Below are 19,516 nucleotides of genomic sequence, written 5' to 3' on the forward strand. Positions count from 1 at the left end.
CCAGACTTGTGGTATAACAACAATAGTTTTCAGCTGTTTTAGAATGACATTACTGTACTGAATATATAAGTAGGGATGAGAACGATTAAACGACTAGCTGGCTAACCATTGGGTTCATTGGGTTCTCGTCAGCAATGAAATGACTAGTCTGATAAACTACAGTTAATACTCAAATTACAGTCACAAGTAGAGCTGCACGATATATCGTTTCAGTTAGTTTGTAAACCACTCAGGGGGCAGGTGTATTGCTGCTCTTTTATTTTTCATAATTTTGTTTAAAAGATGTTTACTACTTCACTATTTACAAAAGAGGTTTTCATTGTCAAACAAAAATGTTAAATTACCTATTTTGTGTCTCAAAACAAGTATTAGTTAATCCCTAATGTCCCTAATGAAGCTTCCTTAGTTGAATGTTCTGTTTTAACCTGGAGTACAGAGATATAGCCTGTAATCTCCTGGATCAGGCACCTTCTAGACACCACCCTTGTTCATTCCTCATTCACAGATGAGCCCCCTTATTTTTGGGTAAGCAACATGCATTATTAATATCATGACATGTTAGATCATCGACTTTAGGCTGGATTGGTAGAAGATTGTATATGAATACAACGGTGTCATAGTGAGTCAACCAGTGTATTAAACGACCTAATTTCCCCCACCAAACGTCAGAAGAGAAGTCACAGCGACCGCATGTTTTTGTGTTTGATCCGTTGAAGACAATTGTACAGCGTTGAAGCTCAAGAGAGGTAGGTCTAGGCTAGGTGTTTTAAGCAGGTATTGATTGCAACCCTCTGCTCTAACAAAACTATCGGACGGGTCATAATGTGGGGAAGGAAGCCATGCAGATGCTCTACACCAGAGTTTATGCGAAACTAAATCTATTAGCCATGTTGTGTTTGAATGGAAGCATGTGTGAATGAGCAAACGCAAACACATTAATGTGTTATTGAGTGTATGTTTCTCCTCTCTCCGTATAAGAGTTACTGTCGTCATTGCATCGGGTTCACTGACAGAACGAGGAAAGTCAAATCATGCCACACAAACAACTATGATCAATACAAATGTTTAACCGACTCACCGCAGCTTTGCCACAGAAATAGAACAGGCAAATACTCAAAAGAGAAGGGAATGAATTAGTCTGTCTGCCACCCATTCAAAACCACAAATGGGTTAAAATGGTTAGTGTGCCTATACTAGCCGATGTCATATCAAATCCAAGATAGTTGGGAATAGATTATTGATATCCCAACACCATGGCATTGGGTTTACGAATTTTAACACCACCGTGTGTTTTTTCCTCCAAAGTTTCCTGTTGCAATCAATCACTGTGGTCCATGATAATATTCATATTATCGGTCCACAACACCTTTTTCCAGACCTCTGCATGCTTTTAGGTTGTTTTTAGCAATCTATAACGTAACTATCCTTTTTGAGGGTAACTAGTGGTTTGCACTAGAGTGGTAGAGTAGCAAGTTCTACCCAGCTAAAACCACTCTCACTAACCAAACCAAATCTTTCACTGTGAATGAACCAACCAACCCTCTATCCACTTCTGAAATACCCCAAACTCATCCTATCTATCTTATACCTTTCTAACCTTAGGCTATATCTATCTAACCTTTCAACTACCTAGCCATAATCCTTTCACCAGTCACTGCTGCTGCACCCGGTGTAACCCATATTGATTAACCTCAAATTATTCAGCTATTTATACCTCCCCTCTTTCATCTATCCATCCTCTCTTCTATACGTCCATAATTGAATCCATCCTCAGCTCATCGATCACTGTCTGGTTCGCTGCCTCCACTGCCAAAGGCAAAGGCAGACTACAGTGGACCATTCGGTCAACCGAGAAGGTCATCCTGCAACCTGCCGTCTCTCCTGGACTTGTTCACTCCAGGACCAGTGAGAGAGCAGGAAAGATCATGGCTGATCCTTCCCACCTCGGTCACCATCTCTTCCAAAGACTTCCATCCGGAAAATGGTTCTGGTCTAACAAGACCAAAGCCTTGCGCCACCTGAACAGTTTCTTCTCCCTGGCAGTGGGACTCACAAGCAAGCCCCAGCCTCTCACTGACTCTGGGACTTCCACTCCTCTCTCCCCGTCCTATCACACATACAAAAAGATCAGTCTTTTTGCTATTGTCTTTTAAATTATTTTTGCTAATACACTGCTCAAAGAAATTAAGGGAACACTTCAAGGATATGCCTCCCACAGACAATCGTCTCCAGACTCTTTCACGTCTGTCACATGTGCTCAGTGTGAACCTGCTCTCATCTGTGAAGAGAACGGGGCTCCAATGGCGAACCTGCCAATTCAGGTGAGCTTTGGCAAATTATGCCAATCGAGCTGAATGGTGCTGGGCTGTGAGCACAAGTCCCACTACGTTGGGCCCTCATGCCACCCTCATGGAGTCTGACAGTTTGGTCAGAAACATGCACATGAGTAGCCCGCTGGAGGTCATTTTGTAGGGCTCTGGCAGTGCTCCTCCTGTTCCTCCTCACACTAAAGGAGCAGATACCAGTCCTGCTGCTGGGTTTTTGCCCTTCTGATGATGAAAACCTTTATTGTCCCCAATGGGGAAATGTTGTTGTCAAACAGCTTAGTAGGGCAGACAGAAAACATTCAATAAATAAATAAATACTACGGTAAATAAATTCTACGGTCCTGTCCAGCTCTCCTCGTGTAATGGCCCGTCTCCCGGTATCTCCTCTACGCTCTTGAGACTGGGCTGGGAGACACTGCAAACCTTGCGACGGCACGTATGGATGTGCTATCCTGGAGGAGTTGGACTACCTGTGCAACCTGAATGGGCTGCAGGTACCGCCTCATGCTACCAGTGACAAGGGCACAGGTGACAAGGGCACAACCAAAATGCAAAACTATACATTGCAATACATAAATCTTACAATCTACACTTTCATAATCTGGAAAAAAAAGAAATATGAGATTGCCCTAGTTGAGAACTTTTTAACCAGACCCTGTCACATATCTTTCCAACCTTATATCTAAACGTTCAACTATGCCTACCTTGCGTCATACTTTCTAGCCTATTAATACTTTTTAAAATATAAAAATCGTTATTATTAGTAATATAATTTATTTATTATTATTTAATTTAATGTTTTTGCTTTTTAAAAAAAGATTGCCATATTTCTTAGCTTTTGTTTTATTTTGGCCTAGGCCTAATGAAAATAGGCTACATTTTAACATCTAAATTGTATTTTATTCTTCTTCCTGTTTTCCATTGTCCAGCTTCTTTTAATTTCAACCGTTATTTCTCTAATAACTGTTTCACTTGGGATGTATACTCTTTATTAGGGGTGTAACGGATCACGGAAATTCTGTGATCCGTTCGGATCGCCCTCCACGGTTCGGAACGCATGTGTACCGCGGATCAATTGCAAAATGTAAAAAAAAACATATAATAATAATAATATTACTTAATATTAGTTAATATCCCTTGTAAATCACAATGTAGAGTTGCCATGAAAAGATAGACGCGACAGTTGCGGCCTTTGTTTTACTCTAAAGCGCAATGATAGGTTGATAATGCGAAAGAAAAAGAATCCGTTGTTTGCTCACTACACGTGAAGCTGGGAATCCACAACAACAAGGCTGCGTTCGTAAATCCGCTCTGGAATCTGATCAGCGTTCAAGGAACGCCTCGTCCAATCAAATTACTTGGTCGCTTTATGACGTCGGACCCAGTGTGCGCTCCGGCGCTCTCAAAGCGAATTTACGAACGCGGCCCAGGTGTATCATGGCGAGTGCTAGTAACGTTGTTCGGCGGAGAAGAACTCGAAATGCGTCCCTCGTCATTTAAATCCCATGTATGGGAGCACTTTGGCTTCTCTGTCAACTATGACGGGAGGCACGAAAAAGGTAGCTCGACAACTTCTGATAATGTAGGCATTTTTTTCATACCATGTTCAAAATAAGGGTTCACTTTATTATTTAGTTAAAAGTGGCATAAAACATGTTTATTCATCTGCTTTAAAGAGCCCAGTGATTCACTGCTGCAACCAGGCGCCTCCTCCCTCTCTCCTATCATTTAAATTGAGTGTATTTCAGTATAATTATGTAATGTTTGAGTGTAGAATATGTTATATATATATATGTATAGATATGTATGTATATATATATATTACCAGTTTTTGACATCTTGAATGTTGTTGGTTTTTGTCACATAGTAAAAGTGGTGTTTTTACAGAATTCAAGGAAAAAGCAGTTTTTATAAAAACAAAAATGTTTTGTGTTGATCCGAAAAATGATCCGATCCGTGACTCAAAAACCGTGACCCGGTCTGATCCGTGAGTTAGGTGATCCGTTACACCCCTACTCTTTATGGTGCAACTTCTTGTTTTCCATATTTGGGAGTTATTTGGGAGTTCACAATATGAACAACGAGATGGAAAATGTCCCTTGTTCCGTCCTCCATTGACTAAACCATAAAAGACTGCTTTTGATTATAAGTCAACAGGTAACAATAACTTTATAAAAACATCTCCTAGTTTTAATGATTTCTGAATAAGATTAGAATATCTTAATTAGCTGAGTAAAAAAGTCTTAAGCTAGGCAATCAGAATTGCACTTGCACAGAACTGCCAAACCTCGGACTACACACTGCACCCGCCTGTATTCACCTGAATTCTAGTTGGTTGAACCAAGCCCTATTGTAAGTAACTGCTCCACCTCAAAGGTGAAAGGGGAAAACGTTGTTTCCACCTGGTCTTGAACCGGGGACCTCCACTTTCCTCCATTCATTGTCATGTAGTAGACCTACATGTATTATAACTTCGACCACTGGTTGGTTTTATGGCACTGTTCCGACTTCCAGTACACAAGTGGAGAATAACGGAGTCATCTCCAAGGACTCAAGTCTGACAAATGTCCTACTTTCAGACAGTTTAGTTTTTTTCTTCAAACCGATCACTGTTATTTTCATTCTCAAATTGCTATCACAGGATACAGTATCCTTTAAAGTATACCATTCATTCTATCACAGGATACAGTATCCTTTAAAGTATACCATTCATTCATCACAGGATACAGTATCCTTTAAAGTAGACCATTCATTCTATCACAGGATACAGTATCCTTTAAAGTATACCATTCATTCTATCACAGGATACAGTATCCTTTAAAGTATACCATTCATTCTTGAGATCCTTTTAGCCTTGTGAGAGGAAGGGGAATTAGCTGAAACACACAAAACAAGCACAACAATCTTCAGATTTGCGACTTGGTTCACCGAGAGATCCGGCAGTGGTGCACTGAACGAATACTACCGTGTACCGTATTTCATATTTAGTAGCATGTAAGCAGTGGGTCCACCGTATTTCATATTTAGTAGCATGTAAGCAGTGGGTCCACCGTATTTCATATTTAGTAGCATGTAAGCAGTGGGTCCACCGTATTTCATATTTAGTAGCATGTAAGCAGTGGGTCCACCGTATTTCATATTTAGTAGGCTAACATATAAGCAGTGGGTCCACCGTATTTTACATTTCTGAAAAGAAAAAAAGCCTGTCAAAAGTTGGATTTGAACCTAAAAAGCCTCCAAAAGGTGATTACAACCTGAACCCAGTGCCTTAGACCGCTCAACCATCCTGATTTGTGTTTGCTAGTGGAGGTTCTGTAATGGAATCGTAACCTGACTTCCGTCTAATGGCTGTAATTCTAATGTTCATATCTTGGTAATATCATTCATTTGCTTTTTTTTTACGCCCTACTTCTAACATAGGCCTACTATCTAGCTAACCTGTCTTTACAGCCTTATCACTATCGAACCTTTCAATTACCAGGGATCTTCCTTTCTTCCTTTCACCAGTCACTACTGCTTTACTCTACAATTCATACTGATTAACCTCTCAATTGTACTTATTAGGCTAATCGAGAGCTCCCGTCTCCCCTCTATCCATCCTCTCTCATCTATCCATCCATCCAACCAACTAACAATCCATCCATCCAAACCATCACTAACTTGACCGCTACCATAATAAGACTTTCTCACTTTCTTTCAAGTGTCCAGAAAATCTCATCAACCCTGATAAAAGCTCTCTGATACCTACTACACTTTTTTAAACTAATAAAAAAAACTCCAAAAACGCTCATCCGGTTAACCAACCAACTCTCTAGCCACTCCATGAGCCATTGGTGTGGCTTATCCTGTCTGTGTATCTAACATTCCATGACCTTCTAACATGCTATCTAGCTTAGATATATATAGGCTATATATCTAAAGTTGGGATGCACAGAATTAAAAATTATTGGCCAAAGCCGAATTTAAGGAAACATTTGGCCAAATACAGAATACATACCAGCAGTTTTTCATTCATTTTTGTACCATTGCATAAATTAAATCCACTTTGCTTTTTATTCATGCTTTTCAAAGACAAAATGGTGAAAACTGTTATCGATCACTTTTATTGAACATTCCAGCAGACATTAGGCTATATACCAACAAAGCACAATAACCATGTGACCTTGTCTCTCCCATTGTCACATTGGCTGCCCACCCAGACCTCCCTAGGCACATCTACTCAGGGTTTTTCCTGGCACAAAATGAGGTGTTATGACGAGAAAGTTTGTTAGTCCTTAATGACAGTAGTACCATGTCAGTCCAAAACCTATTGTTGACTGTCTGATCAACAGAACTTTTCAGCAATTGAAAACCCTGATAGACTTAAAAACTGATCATTTTGCAAATAATACATTAAAAGTAGCACTGACTAACGCTAGTATAGGCTCAACTTGTCATTCTGGATAATGAAACAGCAAGCCAACTAATGTGACTTCCAGGATTTTTTATATGAAATAACGTTTCGACCTAGAAGCCTATTCTGACAGACATGTTGCCGCGTTTATTGTTTCCGGTTTCATTACAGCCAGTTCAAGCCAATATGTGCCTGAGGTCTAACAACATTCAAATGAGTCCAACTTTGTCATCTCTTTTTCGGATTTCAATGTATGACACATCTTTTGAAAGCTTACAATCTGTAGTTTCAGTACAAGTAATGTACTGGTTTATCACTGGCTGGTGTCACATTTGAAAGTGGTTATTAAAAAAAATTGACATTTGAAAGTGTTTTTTGTTTATATAGCCTAGGCTATATATTTATGTGTTTATATTATACAACATACCAGTCATATTCTGGAATGTGTCTAAATGTTAAAGTTCGATAAGTATAAGCAAAATAAAGTAAAGTAACAGTTTGTAAATAAATAGGCCTAGTTGCATTTCTTTTCTCCTTACGCACAAAAAAAAAACGAACTGAAACCGTGACCCAAAAACCGAGGTTCATACCGAACCGTGGGCCAACTGAACCGTTGCACCCCTAATTGACATGGCAGCATACATTGACATGGCAGCATACATTGACAAGGCAGCATTGACAAGGCAACTACATTGACAAGGCAGCATACATTGACAAGGCAGCTACATTGACATGGCAGCTACATTGACATGGCACATTGACAAGGCAGCTACATAGACAAGGCAGCTACATAGACACGGCAGCTACATAGACACGGCAGTTACACTGACACGGCAGTTACATTGACACAGCATTTACATTGACACGGCAGCTACATTGACACGGCAGCATACATTGACACGGCAGCATACATTGACAAGGCAGCATACATTGACAAGGCAGCATACATTAACAAGGCAGCATACACTGACAAGGCAGCCTACATTGACAAGGCAGCATACATTGACAAGAAAGCTACATTGACATGGCAGCTACATTAACACGGCAGCATAAATTGACAAGGCAGCATTGACATGGCAGCATACATTGACAAGGCAGCATATATTGACAAGGCAGCAGACATTGACAAGGCAGTAGACATTGACAAGGCAGTAGACATTGACAAGGCAGCAGACATTGACAAGGCAGCAGACATTGACAAGGCAGCTACCGGTACATTGACAAGGCAGCATGTGAAAAGGCAGCATACATTGAAAAGGCAGCATTCATTGGCAGAACACCGGCTATGGTGCATTTTACGTTTCCCGCTTTTCCTGGCACCTGGCCAGTTTTAGGTGCTTGAAGGAACATCTTGCTTGCTGGCTTGAGTAACGTGTCGGTTTCTTTCACTACAGACTTACAATTTCCACAAGCCAACTTTGTGGTCAAGAAGGATGGCACTTTTGCAGGCAGTGGAGTTAATAACGGTCACGCACGTGCAATAGCATTAGAATTTCTGATACAAGCTACGTCGCCTCATAGGCAGCGAGAATTATGTGTGGCACAGCTTGTTAAAACATGTAGGCTATTACTTTTCTGATCGGACAACTGAAGGAGGAATTCATTTTTTGTGGATATTAATATGATTTATTTATTTTTCTCTTTGTTTTGACTTGAGGAAGTCCACTTGTACGAACATAAAATGTAGGCTACTTGTCCCGGACAAGCGGACATGCCTTAATGTCGAGCCTTGGAACTGGAACATAGTAGACGCGAATTTGTGAGACTGGCATATGTCAGATATCATACCTCTGATTTATATGTATTTATCATCATATTTTCTACATTAATTTAACAGCGAGTCAACTCATATTACCAGTATGCTTACCAAGGCTGTGGTCGGAATGGTATACTAGCATACTGCATACTAGCATACTCAATGAGTATATACTGCAACTGCCTACTAAATTCATAATAAGTATGCGAAAACCAGCCGACCATTTACACAGTATGCATACTGCCTCCTAGAATGCATTTCGCCGGGAGCGGCGAATTTAAACCTCCATTTTAAACCTCCATTAGCTAAAAGATGTAATTTTGGCTTTACAAGTGTTAACATGTCATTTTATGAAGTTGTTTTCAGGCGAGAAAGTAACCACATATATTGCCAAAATGTGTCCAGTTTACCAAAATAACCAGTTTATATGTATGATCCAGTTTATATGTTATTGCCTGAGACAATTTCCCCTGTCAGTCGTGTTCACACATACACTGTACCAGGTAAATTCCATGGAATCTACTGGGAAGGCTTGTATGTGTGAAAGGGGTTTAACCTTTCAACTAGGCTACCTGGAACATCCTTTCACCAATCACTACTGCTTCGCTCTGTATAACCCATACTGATTAACGTCTTAATTGTTTTGAATACCTCCCCTCCCTAAATCACTTTGTTTCAACTGGCCATAAAATATTAATCAGCCCTGATTGTTTTAAAAAGCTTTCTGATACCTATTAGCCTACACTTTTTAAACTATTAAACTCTCATCTAGTTAACCAACTAACTCTACCACTCTCAACCACCTGTCTACTCACTCCACTGAAGTACCCTGGGTCATCATATCTATCTATCATCCATCCAACCAACCAACCTACCTACCTACCTACCTACCAACCAACCAACAGTCTATCCATCCATCCAAACCATCTTTAACTTATTCGGCAACTATAAGACAATCACACTGTATTTTAACTACCCAGCAAGTATATCTATCTAGCCTACCTATTGTCCAAGCCATCTTTAAACTTTCTTCTAATATCAAAACGTTGCAAGCCCACGAAGTGAAGTAAGGAAAGGTTAGCATGCAGATTTTCAAACAATGAGGAAAGGTCAAGGTTAAAAACATTGTCAGCTACAGCTGTCATTCCCAGGATATTCTAATTAATCAAGGTTACACTTAAAAGATGAAATCATGTGATGGTTAATGTTATAACCTTACCTAGCCAACTAGCGATGCTAACAAGATTGTATGGAATGATGGGACTAGCTAGCTTTCTAGGATATGCACGCAGCTAGCTAGCAAGCAAACTAGCATACATTCATTGCAAGAACAACCTATTTAGTTATGTAATAATAATAATAATGTAATAATAACACTGTCATGCATGTAGCAGGACGTACTAGCGAGCTATGCTCAGCGTGTGTGTTACCTTGCTAACGTTGGCCTGCTAGGGGGATTGGAGGTTATAAACGTATCATAATACTTCGAACAGAATGATTAGATATGAGTATAATAATGTCAATAAAACAAATAGTCTTTACCTGGCGGGATTCAGGAATAATTTCGTGGCTGTATTCAGCAGAGAAATACGTTTCAAACATAAAAGTGACATTGAGGACGCCATGATTTTGTCAACACGGCGTGACGCCTATCCTGATGTACGGAACCCGGTGAGGTTCAAAAAGCATGGGTATGCTATGTGAGTTCTGATCTAGTTGTACTACGGCCATACAGTAGAATAAGTAGATTATAGTGTATTGTTGTCCTTTGAGCCCTACCACTACCCAAAGTTATGAATGTACGACTTATTCATTCATCTTTCTCTTCTCTTTAGCGATTGCCCTACTCATTACCTGTTTTTGTCTTACTGTAATTATAACTGGTTAATGATGTCGACTACTGATTCCTCATTTGTCTGTTTAACTTGTTCCCATGAGGCAGGGGATGGGTTTGGGTTTCATTGATGGGTAGGCTACAAACAATAGTCATATTATTTTGTATTGAATCATCTGAATACTATTGGAACCAGCGAATGAACGGTAGGTCAAAGAAATAGAAAAGATCATAAGTTTCATAATGGGTTTTATGTACAGTGGTTGAATGAATATACAATGTAGTTTGTATATGACGCTAGTACAACCCACCTCTCCTAAATGGCAATGCTGCTGTAGAGCTGGGACAATTGGAAGATTATTTAACTGTTAACAAACAACATTTCATACTAGCTACAAGGGCTATCATCTTAATGATATTGTGACTCCATACAGGAAAAATATTGAACGTATTGTTACTTAATCCTTGTGTCTTTGGTATAGGCACATAAACTATGGATCCATAATGCAAAGCTTAGAGGCAGGCAATGTTTAAAACTGTATTGAACTATGTCTCTCATCGTAGTGATGTTGGTACAAATGGTTGTATCTAATAATTTATATTCTACAGAAATAATATAATATACTTAATGATCATGCTAAGTATTCAGGGAGTGTTTTTAGGTAGCCAGTAAAGAGAAATGTTTAAGGAAAAAACTGTTTATTGTTTCACTCTTCACATCTGTACAAATACCATCAAACTTTGTATGTACATATGACATTTACATTAAAAAAAATACAAAACTATATATTTATAACTAAATTTTGTATTTCTCATTCTGAATACAATGTGAGAAAAGCAAAGTGATAAGGTTTGATATTGTGTTAAGTACTGCTGTATATCATCTTATACCTATGAGATGCAAGAGCAATATGGAGCAAGACATTGGCAAAAAGAGAAGCACACAAATGTTAATGGCACGTTTTGAAAAAGAAAAAAAAATATTGTCTAAAATCCATCTCTACTCTGAAGTGGAAAAAATACTGATATTGAATGATGTCTAGGGTTGAACATCTCCACTGGGGGAGATCATTGTTGAGGAGTAACTTTGAGAAGGGAAAAGGGGAAAAATGCTAATTTTTTATTACCATGCTGCACCATAAAGTACCTTTGAAGAACCATTGAGAGAATCCCTTTGGTCAGTGATTGTTGTAAACAAAACCAGAAACATCTCTGTACATTAATGCTTGACAGATTCCCAATAAATAAACACACAGGCTAAACATGCATTTATGTGTGAAATAAACATCTGTGTTAAAGATTTGACAGTGATAAGCAGATTTGTACAGCTCAGGGAATGCAATTTACAGCTTGCAGAAGACGTATACTTTACACGGTACCTGACAAATAAATAACACTGCTTCTCTTTGGACAAATATATTTCTTCATAATAAAAAAGAAAGGAAAAAGGACAACAATGAAAAACAAGTGGTAACACAATTGAACATGGTAGATAGTAAGCCTGACATTGTAAATGTATAAATTATAAAACACAAACACAGTATAAATAAACCTATAGCAGACTGAACTATATGTATACTTCCTTTTTTTTCTTAAAAAAATAAATAAGCATACACATATGTACAGTATGGACATGATTCCTTGCCCAAGGACTGTTCCCCTAGTGATGGCGGTCTATCCGTCCAGTAAAGAAGATAAATGGATGTATGCCATGTAGTCCGGGTCCTCATCATCCTCATCTTCTTCCTGGTCTTCCGTAATGGCTATATGGGAGAATATATGGTAGCTGTTGTATAAATAAGGACCACAACAGCGCAGAGTATATCACTGAATGTTCTCAAAGCCACAATATGGCCTTGTGTTGTTCTGTTTTAGGTGGCTTGGCAGTCTACAATGCACTATGGCATCCCCAATTATGCAACACCATTTAACATAATCTAGGAAGTCAGGACTGCGACAAGAGAGAGAGAGGGGGGGGGGGGCAATCTGAGAGGTTCAATGGCTCAGGTCTTTTTTGGCAGATTCCTGAAAGCAGACAAACACAAATGTTCTAGTGTTCTAGGATTTGCTTGTTTCATTCTTGTTTATGTCTCCTTTCTGCTTTAGACATCCAGTTGCTGCCACTGGGAGGGATGGCTCTCTGTGTCGCAGCCTGACCTTAACAAGCAGGTCAGCGGTCAACAACACAACTTTGAGGTATTTTCTTTCTACGGAAGAGTTTTACAAATGGAAATGAAAAAAGCACACAGGCAAGAGCAACAATACAAACAGGCAGTCCCTCATAAATCCAAATGGATCAGTTTTTGATATATTCGGATAGACACAACACATTCACTACAAACGGCACACAAAAAGTCAGCTGGTACATGTTAAATGTTTTCTAATGGCAGATGAATAAGAGAGCATTGTTCTACAAGCTTCTTCTGCTTATCCCGCAAATTGTAAAATGCCACTTTTATTTGAGCCATGAGGTGATCATAAAGTTGGTCCCTTGGACTTATTTGCATACCTTAAGGCACAGTTACGTTAAGGTAGTCAGTCGTACAAAAATGTATGAAGTTGAGGAAATCAAGATTTATTCATGATGAACATTAAATGATTTCATCAAACATTCTTTAAGCTACAGCGACTTGGAATGTCATTTTTGTATCATTCCCTAGAGGGTATTGAACAATTTGATAGCAGTCCCAGTTGTTGAGCACATAATGACTCGTACTAGTAAAAATAGGTAGTCTATGTGTTAAGGTTAACCTTAAAATAATTTGAGCTAAAATGGCACCAATGTTACTATCACCTTATGCAGATATGAATGTATCTAAGTATTCTCTTAATCCTTTCAATGTTGGCAGAGCAGTGTATGTCATAACAGACACAGTGCATTTTGAATTGATTGATTACAGCCAAAAGCAAAAAACATAAATACATGATTAACATGAAATTAGCATATGTGACCATGGAATTTACAAGCTGTAAAGATATGACCATTATGTGTCTCTCTAGATACAACAACAACAACAACACTATCACAATGAAAAAACTGCATGAAACTTAAGGCAACCTGCTAGCATAGGTAGCAGATCACTAAGATGATAAACTCATCTCGACTTTTAAATATCACAATTATTCTAACTGCAAAAGTTAGTTTCCATATATTCTTGTTAGTTTTATGAAGTTAGCATCTCAACGACTCCCAAAAAAGAGTAATTTGAACTATGTCTTTACCTATTGATATATGTGGTTTATTCACTTTTTTGTTTATTTATTTTGCAGAAAAAATGCAAAAAATAAACGAAAGCCAGCGACAAAGACAACATCATGCAAATTCTCCCATTCTCAAGTCCTTTTCGGTAGCTTAAGCTGTGCTGGGTAGGGCGGGCAGCGTGGGAATTTGCAGGGGGAGTCAAGAGGGGGCAGGAGGGATTGCAGGGGGCGGGGCTTTCTCTTGTTAATTACTTACAGTTGCAAGATCCTGTGTGCTTAATTTCCAGAAGTACCCCCAAAGAGCAGGCGGCCTGTTTCATGGCACATTCGCTGGGGTAAGTGGTGTTGTCACTGGCGCACACCGCCTCCTCTGTCCGACTCTCTGGACAGGCTTCGTTGCACAGGGCACAGCGTCCTCGACTCATCCTCCAGTCCCACAGACACTTCTTCCCCGCACGGCACGGGATGTCCTCACATGACTTGGCCTCTGGAAGGAGATGGACCACAACCCAAGCTTTTATCAGGTGCATCACTGTGTTGGTTAGTGGAACAGTCGTTGTCACAGCCACAGTCAAAAGTCATGTGGTAAGATATACCACAGTGAAGTGTAGCGTTAGTGTTAGTATGATTGTTATGTGCTAGAACGCTGTGTATGACTAATATGGGTGAGAATGCATCCGGTTCAAATATTTGCCCACAGGACTTTTACTGTTGTTAAAGATGTTCATCATTTTCTTGAATAAACAATTACAATAGTCCCAGACCCTCCATTTTGGTGGTAAAATAAATGTAGATAATATTGAATGTGCATTGTGGGGGTTTGAGCCAGAGCCAGGAGTCACAGTAAGGTTGTTATGCTGCTGCTCTAATGAATGACTTACTGATGCATTTCCCCTCATATGCTACTCCAATGGATCTGCCAAGAAGGCACGTCGCCCTCCTCAAATGACAGGCACTGGCGTAGATGATCCCGTCGTTTCCACACAGATACAGCTCCGGCGACGTTACTTCGGGGCAAATCAGATTACACGTCACACAATATGCGTTATTTGTCTGGTCCACGACGCACGTGGAGCTGCCCGGGCAGAGGACATCCCGGCATGTCTCTGTCAAAAGAGAGAACATTTGGAAAATTAGACACAAATGAAAGTGGTGGTGAATGTCTGCCGATTATAAAACAGTGTCACCTTCAAATGACCACCCACCTGTGAACTGATACGTTTCTGTAATGCAGTTGACCATTACGTGCAACAACATTAAATGATTAGGTAGAGGTGCATATGAGGTGCCTTCTAAGATGATATATCCGTGTATATCCGTGTACTTACTCTTGCATTTTCCCTGGTACTGAACTTCAAGGTCCGGGAGGCTCTTACATTTCGATTTCAGCAAAGCGCATTCGTCTTTGTACGTCTTTACATCCGACCCGCACACAGGTCCTTTCCAGGTGACGTTGGAGCAGTCTGGAGCGCACACGCAGCGCGGCTTACTTCTTCTGTTCATTTTGCACCGCTTTCCATGTCCGCAGTCCACATTGTCACAGGTTTCTACAATCAAATGGATGGTTAGCCTATCTTGTGACATGCAATGCAGTTAGGGGTAGGCCTATATTTCATTGGCGAGTGAATGGCATATACCGCGAATTGTTTTACCCATTACTAAACGAAGATAAACTGTTGTCTAAGGAATGATTTGCATTTACAACCATAAGAAACCATTAAGAATGTGGGAAGGGATATCATACGTCATTACGGTATTTACTGTGTGAAATATGTTAACAACTCACCTTTGCAGGGTATGCAGTTGGGAGCTCCGCCGTTGAAGATCATCCACCTAAACAATGTGCTATTGGGAACATCCTCCTCGGTCCAGGACGTCCCCACTCTTCCACTTCCACTTCTGCAGCACTCTTCCCTGCTCATTCCAGGCATGTAAAGGACCTGGCAACGTCCGTTCTTCCCTTGCTGTAACCAGCAGTTTCCAGCTGTAAACACACACAAAAAAGCGATGTATCATCATGTATAAAGTCATGTACGTCTGCAGCCGCTGGACCAGACACAAAACGTGTACAGTATTATCGTATTATCTAATCGCTCTCCTCGTTTGTCGAACATAATGCGACTGGTTGCATATCCCCGTCATTCGTGGATATTCAATGACTGATAGTCGGTACGATAGAATAGTTGAAAAAAAAATACTGGCTTCTTTGAAAAATGATCCTTTATTCTGCGACACGTTATCAAAGCGCAGACTGAGCTGTCTAGACAGTGTTATGTAGGCTATGCCAAAATCCCGCGTCGTCGGTGATTGACAGTCATCACGTTGTCTGCCTGGGGGCCCATCCACTGAATAACTGTTTTACACATCCTTGGTATCGACGCTATGGTGAGAGCATCATTGTGCAAACTTTGTTCCCAAAAATGTGCGGGCATCACGGATGCAGAACTCAATGATTCCAGCTCATCACTGTAATAGTTCAGACTTCACATGAACAGCCCTTAACTTTGAGGTTTAGCGTGCACCTTAGGCTATGTAATTTATGTTTGATCAACTGTTTGACATTAAATAGTAAAAGTAATTTAAGTTCCCAAACACTTATAGGCAAAGTGACATTTTCTGTTTACGTTGTGTATTTTTCATCGCTTATGTGTTATTGTATTAACTAAGAGTTATCAATGATGATTATAATAATGATCTCCAATGGCAAACCGATTGGACATTCTGTCCTGCATGAATGAGTGGTTTGCAGTCTTGACAGAAATCGCAAAAATATTCTATTCACTCATAAAAACATGCGGTCACATTCCAAAAGTTTGACTTGTCTTGGCAGACTATACAGCCCTTAGTCATTGAGCCACTCAGTTGCGTCTCACAACATTACATAGCCTGCATGATGCTTGATTGCATGTGTATGAAATTCATGAAGCTGAACCAAATATTCCATGTAGAATGCACATTTGGTGAACATATCAATTTACAACTTCAAACATTTTTTAATTCAACAGAAATGTTCAACGTGCCCCATATTTAGGCTTAAAAACTAACAATAACAACACTGGAACTTCCCATATAGCACCTGTTTTATAGACATTCATTTATACACGCACAGTCTGATAGGAACTTTAAACTGGAATTTAAAGATGTCAAGAATGTAAACTCCCTTTGAAAAGTTTGCAACACTATGCGGTCCAATAGGCTACCCACACCAAGACGCAATAGCTACATTGGCAATATATATATATTTTTTTTTAGACAGATGTGAAAATATACAACTTACCTTGAACTTTTTGATCTTCCATGAAATGACAGAGCCATATCAATAATAGAATCATACCCGGGTGGAGATGGTGTTTTTGTAGCATCCATAGCATGTTGGAGACTAAGTGAACTAGATATTGACACAAGCAGCGAAAAAGTAATCTGCTTAAGGTGGCAGTGTTGCATGAATGTCAGTCCGAGAATGCTGCCTCTCTTTTTAAATCTATAAGGGTCTCGGGTCGACTATCTGTGGTGGGCGGTCTCCTATTCTGTGGGGGTGGGGAGAGAGATTTTTTTTTCCCCCCAAAGTTCTTTCAATCCTCATCAGGTGACATCTTTAGACTCGAAACTTTCTCTGAATAGTTTAGTGAGGTACACTTGGTGCCAAATATTTACACGTTTATCTGTGTTAAAGTTGTAAAAAAGAAAAAAAAAAGTTTAATAACAGTGCAAAATGTAGCCTATTCATTTTGTCGCAGAGCAACTGCGGAGAAAAGGACGCGCGGAAAGATAGAGATATCTTAATATCAATATTGATAATCATCTTCTATTACTTAAGACCTGTATTTCCTTTAGTGTCGTTTCTGGTTGAATAATGGGCTTTAAATGGACACCACTAATGACCATAAACTATTTATATCACCACAACTACAGCACCAGTACCACACAACTACTAATCACAATAAATAATTGGGTTGATAATTATTGATAACAACACTCATTAGTCCTAATGATAAATGATATTATATATCAATATATTATTCACTTCAAATAGTTGTCCATCAAGTCTGCGGACAAGCAGTTCCTCAATTTCAGATTACTTGGTGATAACTGATATGTTTCTACCAACTGCAGATGAGAGTGTTTATCATTTAATAAAAGGTGTCTTCAAATGCACTGTCCATGAGAAGACAATAATAGATTTCAGAGTACAGAGTACATGCTAATATTAGAACAGACAGTTGTTTGGGTTTCTTTCTCAGGTCAAGCTTTTAAATATATCCAAGTCTGTTTCCGAAGGGGCTTCAGCACGGAGAGTAGGGTATTACATGACAGTGAATGAAATACACTATAACCCCCCTCCCCTCCCCCTTCTCCACCCCCGTTCATTTAGAGGTCCGCGTGCGACCTCTTCAGCAGACTGCAGGCTAAAACTGTGTGGCAAGACAAGTGCAATATACTGACGTTTGTAGTTTGGCACGGGCAGTTGTCCACTCAATATAAGTGCATGTACTGATGTTTCTTATGGAATGATGATTAATTATATAAAGCAGTATTATTCTTGGAATTCATAATTACCGGTGGTTTGCCAAAAATAAAGCTACATTGTGCTCAACATTTTATCTGATTGAAACACAGGTTTAAATATAGATTGCTGCTTTCTTTGCCCTTTACCCATAGCAATTCTCTGACAATTAGTTAATTCTCTGGCTTTATTTAATAGGCCATAGGCCTTAAATCGGAGTAGATTACGTAGGCTACATACGTTATATCAAATAACTTCTTGACAAGAAATCGCATCTTGTTCCGCACCTTCAGTGCCTAGTATGAAGAAGTACCCCCCCTTTTTTTTTTTTGCCTGAAAACGGTTATGTTATGTTATGTTATGTTAATTTTATTTATAATGCGCCCCCCATCCAACTTTTACATCGGCCCGGGGCGGTTAGGTTAGGATCTCGTTTGAAAGGAACATGATCTAACCAGGGTACAGTAGACAGGATGGTTAGAAGATGTCGCCAATACAATGCTGGCATCTGGTGGTGAAAACATAGCAATACCTGCGGCATTCAGCGCTCATCGACGCGATGCACTTGTGGAGATTCTGAGGCTTTATTTTGTTATCCTTAAAATCTGCCCTTGCCAATACGTCCAACGGCATTCGCTTATTTGTAAAATGAATATTGTTTACATCAGAACGGGGTCAAATACATAACAAATAACTAAGCAGTTGTGCTTAGTTTAGCTTTTGCACGTTTGCGATTATTACATTGATTCATTGCACATCAACTCATGTATTTGATTTGTCTTACTTTAAATGTATTCCACCCAGGTCCGATTTACATTGATGGGAGCAGCATTTCTGCTGTTAAAGGTCTGTCTCTCTCTCTCTCTCTCTCTCTCTCTCTCTCTCTCTCTCTCTCTCTCTCTCTCTCTCTCTCTCTGATGACATGATTGCAGCACTCAATTTCGATTTTGCTGTGAATCTCCTGTTCTACAACATCCCAAAGGTGTTCTATTGGATTCAGATTGATGACTGGGAAGGCCACTGAATCTTATAGTCATGTTCATGAAACCCGTTTGAGACGACTTTTGCCTTGTGACATGCATGCATTATCATGCTGGAAGTAGCCATTAGAAGATGGGTACATTGTGGGTACATTGTGAACATGAAGGGATGCACATGGTCAGTAACAATACTCAAATAGGCTGTGAAAAACATTACTCAATGCTAAAAAAGGCAGAGAAAACATTCCCCATGCCATTACACCACCTTAAACTGTTGGACTATTTGCCCACGCAGTTGTTCAAGTGGTGAACCTTACCTGGCTTGAGAACGCACTGAGCCTTTCAGGGATGCTCCTTTTATACCCAATCATGACACTCACCTGTTTCCAATAAACTGTTTACCTGTGGAATGTTCCAAACAGGTGTTTTGTGAGCATTCCTCAACTTTCCCAGTCTTTTGTTGCCTCTGTCTCAACTTTTCTGAAAGTTGTTGCTGCCATGAAATTCAGAATAAGCATATA

At 39.7% G+C, this 19,516-nt stretch overlaps 2 protein-coding genes across 2 annotated transcripts in view; both read right to left on the reverse strand.

Moving 5' to 3' along the window:
* The window catches only part of ndufs4 (NADH:ubiquinone oxidoreductase subunit S4), a 37,457-nt gene extending 27,317 nt beyond the window's left edge, over positions 1 to 10,140 (reverse strand). Inside the window, exon 1 of the mRNA XM_080531038.1 lies at positions 10,019 to 10,140. Coding sequence (XP_080387164.1) covers positions 10,019 to 10,101 — 83 coding nt within the window. The 5' untranslated portion in view covers positions 10,102 to 10,140. The remainder of the gene's footprint in view (positions 1 to 10,018) is intronic.
* A 1,844-nt stretch (positions 10,141 to 11,984) lies between these two features.
* fsta (follistatin a) lies at positions 11,985 to 16,882 on the reverse strand (the record flags this gene model as incomplete). Its single annotated transcript, XM_080532560.1, has 6 exons — positions 11,985 to 12,073; positions 13,768 to 13,998; positions 14,393 to 14,617; positions 14,840 to 15,058; positions 15,298 to 15,495; positions 16,789 to 16,882. 6 exons carry the CDS (start codon positions 16,880 to 16,882, stop codon positions 11,985 to 11,987), a joined length of 1,056 nt encoding a protein of 351 aa, XP_080388686.1.
* Between the last annotated feature and the right edge of the window lie 2,634 nt (positions 16,883 to 19,516).

Source organism: Nansenia antarctica, assembly GCF_963989245.1.
Source record: "Nansenia antarctica genome assembly, chromosome: 5".
Lineage (NCBI taxonomy): Eukaryota > Metazoa > Chordata > Actinopteri > Argentiniformes > Microstomatidae > Nansenia > Nansenia antarctica.